The following is an 8,381-nucleotide window of genomic DNA, read 5'->3' on the forward strand; positions in this document are numbered from 1 at the left end:
GTATTTCTGGGTATGGGGGAACATGTGACATTCTCCCCTTCCGACCATTAGATTAATGTGTAAGTGGGCATTAGTCAGGCCCATACAACGTTACTCAGGACTGAAGGGAAGGTCGCTGGCCCTCTGTAAAAACTGACACAGACTGACACTCAGCCTGCAGGCGGACAGGGCAACAGGGGAGCTTGGAAAGTATTCATGGAGGAGGTGTTAAGAAACCCTGTCATCTTTCCCAATTGTCTTTAAGCACACCGGTAGTCATGATTCTCAGTCTGTAGGAACTCATGTGAAAAGCCTTTAATTCTTCAAGCATTTGCAAATCTTTGAAGGCCCTAACGCAGCCAAGCTTCTATGAAAGCACCACCATCATTTTGTGAAAGGAGAAACTCTGCAGAAGATCTAAACCTCTTCCCAACCAACAAAAATTATTAAAACACATAAATGTCACTCTCTCATTTATCATTCATAAATAACGCAAACATACTAATAGCATTGCAGACCATTGTTGTCGTTGTCCCTTAAAGCCTTGGTTCTCAACTGGTGGGTCGTGACCCAAAACTGGGTCGCAAGCCTGTGTTCAGTGGGTCGCCGCATACCTTCCATTTTCTAGGTGAGAGGCTCCTCTGCCCTCCCTAGCGCAGCACCGTCAGTTCTTGTGCCGAGCAGCCATTCAAAATATGCTGCGCGGAGGCGAGTGTCAGCTTGAGGTGGGCTGGGGGTATGGCTGCAAAGAAGCTCCATCCATACGTGCATTGCTTACAGCTCCCTCGTGTGTCCTATAGCGGTGCCTGGACCGGAGTGACATCAGATTCTGGCTCCCGGCACCTCTACCAGCTCAAGGGAGCTGTACAAGCAATGCACATGTGGATGGAGCTTCATCACAGCACAGCAGTCCACACTGGACCCCAGACTGGGGATCCACTCCAGTTCTCATAAGGTTATAGCTACTGGGTGGACCTTAAAAAAAATAGAAATTTTTTTTTGGAGTGTGTGTGTGTGTATATGTATGTCAGTGTTTTTGAGGCCCGTTCACACTAGTACACTGCGTTAATCACATAGTGCCATTTGAATGGTGTCCCAAACGCACCTCCCACCCACAGTTCATACGCCTGCATTGGAACGTGCGGTACCCTAATGCTGTGCGTTCCATTGCAGTGCAGACATTGCAGACTTGGGTCGCGACTTAATGACCAAGGACAAATGTGGGTCCTGAGGTTACACAGGTTGAGAACCACTGCCATAGACCACCCTTCTTCTCCAGTCCAGGAGTGCTGAATACAGATCTTAATAGGAGTGCTGGATGTAAAGCTGTAAAAATTGCTTTAAGCGTGCTATAAGTCTGCTAAAAGCTTGTTTAAAGCTAGGGCCAGCACTTCCATTATCATCTTCAGTCAGGCTGAGACTGAAGGGTGGTTAAAGAGCTTAAAGAGAACTGCTCAAAGGTTGGTAAATGCATTAGAAACACTTGCTTAATCTGATTGTCTTCAGAGCAGTGATTATAAGCTATGGCCAAAGTTTTAGCACTGCCCAGGCATCAACTAGGAATAAAACACAGAAACAAAATAAAGAGGCCCTGTCTCCGTGGTGACATGATGTGTTCAATGCCAAAAGCAAAAGAGAAACAGGATGTCACCAGCACTAGGCGTGCTGGTGGCATCTTCTTTCTCTTCTGATCGATGCGGCACCCTCTGCTGTCACTTCAGCACTCATCTTCTTAGGGGTTGTCCAGTGTGGCAGGATACCTTCTAGACTCACAATGCCAAAAGCAAGATGATAACAAATGAAACAACTCACCGGTAATCTTGTCTCTGACCAGCTTGCAAGATTCAATTTCTCCAATACTGCCAAACAGGCTCTTGAACTCCTCCTGTGTCATGTTCTGTGGAAGATAGTTGACGATCAGGTTGGTTTTGCTGTCGTCCGCGGCCCCGTTTGTGCCGTTGAGGATGCCCACGCTGCCGGGACCATTACTGGCCTGTGTCTCCATGGTGCTGATTATCTGCTGGAGAGAAGAGAAGAGGAGGCGAGGGCAAGACGTCAGCATCCATCAAATAAATCCCTGAGTCAGTCACGTCAGCCATCACAGTGCACTTCATATTATGTCATCTAGGAAATGGGTAAAGTCATCTTTAATGGCCTTGAGATCATCGGTGGCCTCGTGAGGACCACAGGTTACATTTGCATGATTGCATGATGGGATACAGTAAAGATTGTGATATCAGCGTACTGACTATAAACCAGAATATGAGCTCACTAAGGTTCCCGGCACCAAGTTGTGTTAGTCATCAGTCTGAGTCATATCATTTGTATTTCTCTATGAAATTAAAGTGCCAGCCCAACCAAAATTGATATTTCTGTAATGGGAGCGCAGTGGTCAGCTGAATCACCCATTGGTTTGTTATATATTTGGGGAGTGTTCTCAGCGAGACCACCCTACCAGAAATCCTGATACATCCCCCACTGAACCGCAGAGTCTCAGTCACCCAGCTATAATGTCAAATCCCACTGGGAGGTGGACACATGTCAGGAACCAGATATGAACCCAGGGCCTCTGCTGTGGCTGGCAGTGGTTCTACCTGCTGAGCCACCTTAGAACCTTGGATAGCTTCTTACCTGATCTCCTGTGTAATCCTCAGGTAAACCTAGCTTCTGCTGAACTCTGAACTCCTTGCTCCTCCCATATTTAAGCCATGCCTCTGCACTTCCTGTTTGCCAGATTATTGTGCTCCTGCCAATATCTTGCTTCCTGCTCCTCCTGTGATACAGCCCGCTCATACTGCTACCCGTGTACTGACCTTTGGCTGCTGATTCACCGACTACTCTCATCGTCTTCCGCTTCATACCTGATACCTTTGGCTACTGACCTCGGCTTCATCTCTGACTACGCTTCTGCCTGCTCCTATATTACTACAGTCTGCTTGTGTACCGAACTCGGCCTGTTTGACTACGGCTTTGCCCGCTCTTACAGCTACTGGACTCTGAGCCTGATCCAGATTGTGACAGCACACTCCATGTAATGGCTTTGACTGGTAGGCAGGGATGGTAATAGACATATAAAAAGATGTTGGGTTATCTGTGTCCAGACCATGGACATTAAAATATTTACATACTTTTTACAAGTCAACCTCTCTAGCCGCTTTTTGTGTGAAGTTATTAATTCTCAAAGATCCTCAAAGATCACAGCAAACGCCCTAAAGTTGGTTTCTAACAGCTTACAAAACCTGCTGCTTGCTTATTGCCAAGATCTGTTCTCATAGGAAAAACACACTGCTCTGTTGTGAAGTTTGAAAATGAGTTTCTTCACAATGCATATAGCTACAGAGGTGAATGAGGGCCAATTACCAAGCTCAAGCTTGGGTCATGGAGTAAATCACCTGCCTGGACGTATCACACAGTTTCTTCATCATTCTCGGAAGCAGGGCAGTGAAGTGAAGATGAGTATGTGCTTTAATGCAAATTTGTCGCTTTGCTCATTTTCCCCTAGGGGCTTGGGTAAAGCACTTTTGCAGACCATATGACCCCTCTGCTCACAGACCCGAATGGCATTCACGAGCTCATGAATATCATTCAGGAGCTCCCGAATGTGGTATGTGGTATACTATTTGACAGCTGACAATGTCAAATGGGCAGAGCCCCGGCTCACTCTGCCCATTTGTTTACTTTCGGTAAAAAGTCTTGTCTTTTGCGGCGAGTTGACGTCGGGTTCGAGCGGTCGTTGTGCAGCGGGACTTTTTTTTATTTCGGCGGGTGTCGTGCATCGTGATTGATGCTGGATTACATCGATGGAGCCATTTTTAAAAAAATTTTTTATTAAAGGAATAGTCAAAAATGAACTCTTTGTTTTTTTTTCAATGAAAGTGTGGTTTGTTTATTTACATTGAATTTTAACCCTTTAGTGAATGGGTAGGGGTACAAGTACCCCTTACTCATTCACAAGGGGGGGCGGCATCTGGGTGCCCCCTTAATTAAAGGGGAACCCAAATGCAAATTAGCCCCCTTGCCTGCAGACCCCCACAACTACCGGGTCAGGGTTGTGTGGAAGAGGCCTTTGTCCTCATCGTCATGCAGACACCTTCCCAATGCCGAGGGCACGTGGCCTGGTAAGGCGCAGGGTGGCGCTCGATCGTACCCCTCCCTTTCCTGCCGAGCCTGTGCTCGGATAAAGGGTCTGGTAGGAATGTTAGGGGTGACCCCACGTTTTTTCCCCATTTTTTGCGGCCTTAAAATTCCTACCAGACCTAAAGGGCCTGGTAAGGATTTTGAGGGGAACCCAATGCACTTATTTTGTTTGTTTTAACTTGGGGGGGTCCCTCCTAACATTCCTACAAGGCCAAAAAGGTCTGGTATGAATTGGGGGGGAACCTCACGCTTTTTTTTTCCTCTAATGTCACTTTGCTGCAATGAAATTTCATCTACAAACGAGTTTTCGTACAGACTACCGCTAACTAATTTCGTCCGAATCCCAAAATGAATTGACTTTTGGACCCGATTCCCGAAAAACGAAATAACGCAAAATCCAAAACGAAACACATTTTTTGCCGGTGCACATGTCTAGATAGTATCCATCTTTTACCGATCTGACTTTAGTAGAATTCATTCTGATTGGCTTCTGCGGATTACTGCACTCTTCTCACCCGGATAAGCCCGTTAGTGTCTCAACTGTCACTTGACTGTCACATTCATGAAATGCACCCACTGTGGCAAAGCCTGAGAATGGAACATGTGTTCCGTCCTGACAGTGACAAATAAAACTTGTTGAAGCATGTCCGCCTGCTCCTTATTCTCTGGTAATCTTTTTTCACAGGCCGCTGCAACCGTGAAAGGTCTGCGGCGCTGCAAGACATCTGCCCTTTTTTTCTTTTTTTTTAACACACGTCTTTCCTTTCCATACCAGTAACATCGACAGTTATCAATGAAAGAGAAAAAAAAAAAAAACTTGTTAATTGCTAATTACTGCATTGGAATTGTAAATATTCTGGCTGTAGAGATTAGCGAAGTGAACGTGCAATAATAAGGCGGCCATGCTGCGCCTTCCCTCTCCGATATAAATGAGAAATTCTCAGCCACCGGATACAAGGCATTGTGGAAGGTTGTGGCGAGAAGCGACAGCAGCGAGCTAGCATCTGTCAGCCAGTGAGCCATACGCCCCATGTAATTAGCATGGCAGCCGCGAGTGAGCAGGATGACTTTAACGAGATTTCAGCCGAATTAGGCCATAAAGACCCTTTTCATCCTCCGGGCTGGGATTAGGAAATAAACAGCGAGAGAAAAAAAAGAGATAAGGCTTTAAACCCATTACTGAAATCACCCCCCCGGACGGCAGCGGAAGGGTTAACGACAAGGCCGCATTAAAACCCCTCCGAGCGGATTCTTTTCTAAGAACAAAACGCTGACAGTTCCTTAACTGGGCACCGAATCATTGTCACTGACCCAGATATGCGAGCCCTGGTATCAGACATGTTCATACTATCTGACCGGCGCTTCTCCGGGGGCACGGCTGTCAACCGTTCGAGATGTCCACGACGCACACCCTAGATTTAGGGGTTTCAAATTACTAAAACAAAAACAAATCCCCTGTCTCCGTTCATTAGATTCACTTCTGAATATGTCTTCATGTCTCTTCATGCTAATTTACAATGGCGTAAAAAGGTCTCTGGCCCGTTCCTGGTTGGCTTAATTATTGCCTATTTTTGATGCTGACATTTTTAGCCCCCCCTGACCAAAAATGAATGTTAGATTAAAGGACTATGGACTTTGAAACAAGCCCTCACTGACCTCTGTAGCTGCAGGTACTGTTGAGAAATTCATCCTTAAAGCAGAAATGTGGCCATGGACGTTCAAATCTTTATATACCTAAAGTGACATTAAACTCAGGAGTTAAATCTTAAAAATGCATTCAACTACCTTAATTATTAACAAAAAACACGTGCTGGGGAATGAGGTACCGCACGTCACTGCTGTAGATCCACAAATCATCTCTGAATTGCTGACACTGTCCTTCTTTCTGGAGGGTAGCTACTTTTGTTCCCCATGGTCCCTGTGTGTGTTGTAAAGCAGCCACCGCTCCAAGCTCACTCTCGTAATAGACTACAATCTCAATACAAATGAATAAACTAAACGTGAAATGTTGAGGATGAATCACTCCACCCCGCCTGCAGCTACAGGTGTCATTCAAGGCTTGTTTTAAAACTCATACGCTGCTTGTTACGAATATGTAAATTTAAGAGTTTAGTAAGCACCCAGAAAGGATTTACTGCCCAATAAACTCACTGAAAGAGGACCTGTATAGATACAAATATGATACAGTAACTAAGCAACTAATAATCAATACAATGCAAGCTTAGGGGCATCATCTTCATTTTCCTGCTGCTACTAGGTGAGTTACTGACCTGGATAAAAAAATTAAAAAAAAAACCAGGGAAACCTCAGGACTGCATCATTTTTATTTAGATCAGTGACCATCTAGGTCAGGGGTAATCAAACTTCGGCCCTCCAGCTGTGATGAAACTACAAATCCCATGATTTGGATGACTTCCAGAGGCCAAGGAATGACAAGACTTGTAGTTTCACCACAGCTGAGGCGGCCAAAGTCTAGCTACCTCTGCTTTAGGCAGTGAAGCCAAGTTAAGGAAGACAACTCGGGTCTGCAGCTTTAGAAGCAAGTCAGTGCCCGTATAGCTATCTTGCCAGGATTCATTGAAGAGCAGTAAATGCTTTGTCAGGTAAGCGTCCTTCAGACTACAATGGCTACATGTACATACACGCCATAGCAACCACAGTGCTACATGCATGAAAAGAAAAAGGAACAATGTCTACACCAAGCTGAAGAGTAAAGACAAGTACAGAAGATTAACCTAATTATTTACTATATTTAAAGCACCAAGTCCAAGTCAGGTCGGTGCTTTCAAAGGTTTGCCTGATGAGTACAAAAAAAGTCAGCCTTCCATTTTCCGGGTCCGTCTACTTACTTAAAGGCTAAGGGTCTGCGTCAACGGGATTTTGTTCAAGTCGGGACGGCGTCTCTCCCCGTACAATTTATAGGGAATGAAAAAGCAGCTTGGTGCAGCTTAGGAAGAGGTCAAAGCAGCTTAGAAGAAGGTCATCTGCAGCTAAGAAGGAGGTTAAATGCAGCTTAGAAGAAGGTCAGCAGCAGCTTAGAAGGAGGTCATCTGCAGCTAAGAAGGAGGTTAAATGCAGCTTAGAAGGAGCTCAACTGCAGCTAAGAAGGAGATCAAATGCAGCTTAGAAAGAGTTAAAGTAGGTCGACTGAAGCTTAAGGTGGCCATACATTTTTTGTTCAGGAATCGTACACAAACGGTCTTTCGAAAGAAAATCTAACAGTTGATGGTACATCACCGATTTTCTCTTTTGATATTGTGATCGAAAGGTTTAGATCAGTCAGGTTGGAAAAATGTTCTCTGATCAAACGAAAATTGATGAATCAGACGGGTATTCCTTCATCAAAAATCATACCAAGAACACAGCACATGCGCAAAAGGAAATGATTTCCGCCGTTCATCCAAAATTGGTTGGTTAGTTAGTATGGCAAAAGAACAATTTCCGAAATTGACATTTGACTATGCTTGATGGGGTATTTGAGCTATGATCGAACAAGGGTCTGTGGCAGAAATGAACATTTCTGACCAAAAATCTACTAGTGTATGGCCACCTTTAGAAGGAGGTCAAATGCAGCTTAAAAGGAGGTCAGCTACTGCCTAGAAGGAGGTCAACTGCAACTTAGGCGGTCACATTTTAGCTTAGAAGGAGATCATATTTAAGCTTAGAAGGAGGTCACATTTTAGCTTAGAAGGAGATCACATTTAAGCTTAGAAGGAGGTCACATTTTAGCTTAGAAGGAGATCACATTTAAGTTAAGAAGAAGGTCACATTTTAGCTTAGAAGGAGGTCAAATACAGCTTAGAAGGAGGGCAACTTCAGGTCAAATGCTCTTGTTAAGTGTGAATTGTAGATGCCTTCAAAATGATCTCTACCCAATGAAAGCAGAATGCATCGGAAAGTTTAAGGGAAGAGTGTTTGTAGGCAATTCACAGTAATCAATCAGATTCAAATCTGCACAAGAAAATTAGCGTTTGAGGCTGATGGGGGATGAGTTGCATTGCTTTCAAATTATTTTATGAAAGTCATATACAATTCAATGTTCAAGCAAATTACATTGCGAGAATAGCTGATGCGTTGTTTTATGGTATGATAGAAGCTGTAGATGGTGTACGTGTACACCGTGTAAATAGGTAGCGTGTGTGTATACGTCAAACGCAGCGTTATTTCCATTGCCTTTCCATTGATTTGAACAGAGCAAGGGTTCTTAACCTTTTTATGATTACAAACCCCCAATGGATTTCCAAATATGTCCTATTCCCCCCCCC

At 44.5% G+C, this 8,381-nt stretch overlaps 1 protein-coding gene across 3 annotated transcripts in view; it reads right to left on the reverse strand.

The window, feature by feature from the left end:
- The window catches only part of ELAVL3 (ELAV like RNA binding protein 3), a 44,181-nt gene that overhangs the window by 15,056 nt on the left and 20,744 nt on the right, over positions 1 to 8,381 (reverse strand). For all 3 annotated transcript variants that reach the window (XM_018573639.1, XM_018573641.1, XM_018573640.1), the window contains exon 2: positions 1,792 to 1,999. In XM_018573639.1, the coding sequence (XP_018429141.1) occupies positions 1,792 to 1,999 (208 nt within the window). The remainder of the gene's footprint in view (positions 1 to 1,791; positions 2,000 to 8,381) is intronic.

Source organism: Nanorana parkeri, unplaced genomic scaffold (genome assembly GCF_000935625.1).
Source record: "Nanorana parkeri isolate BGI_ZX_2015 unplaced genomic scaffold, ASM93562v1 scaffold2467, whole genome shotgun sequence".
Taxonomy (NCBI): domain Eukaryota; kingdom Metazoa; phylum Chordata; class Amphibia; order Anura; family Dicroglossidae; genus Nanorana; species Nanorana parkeri.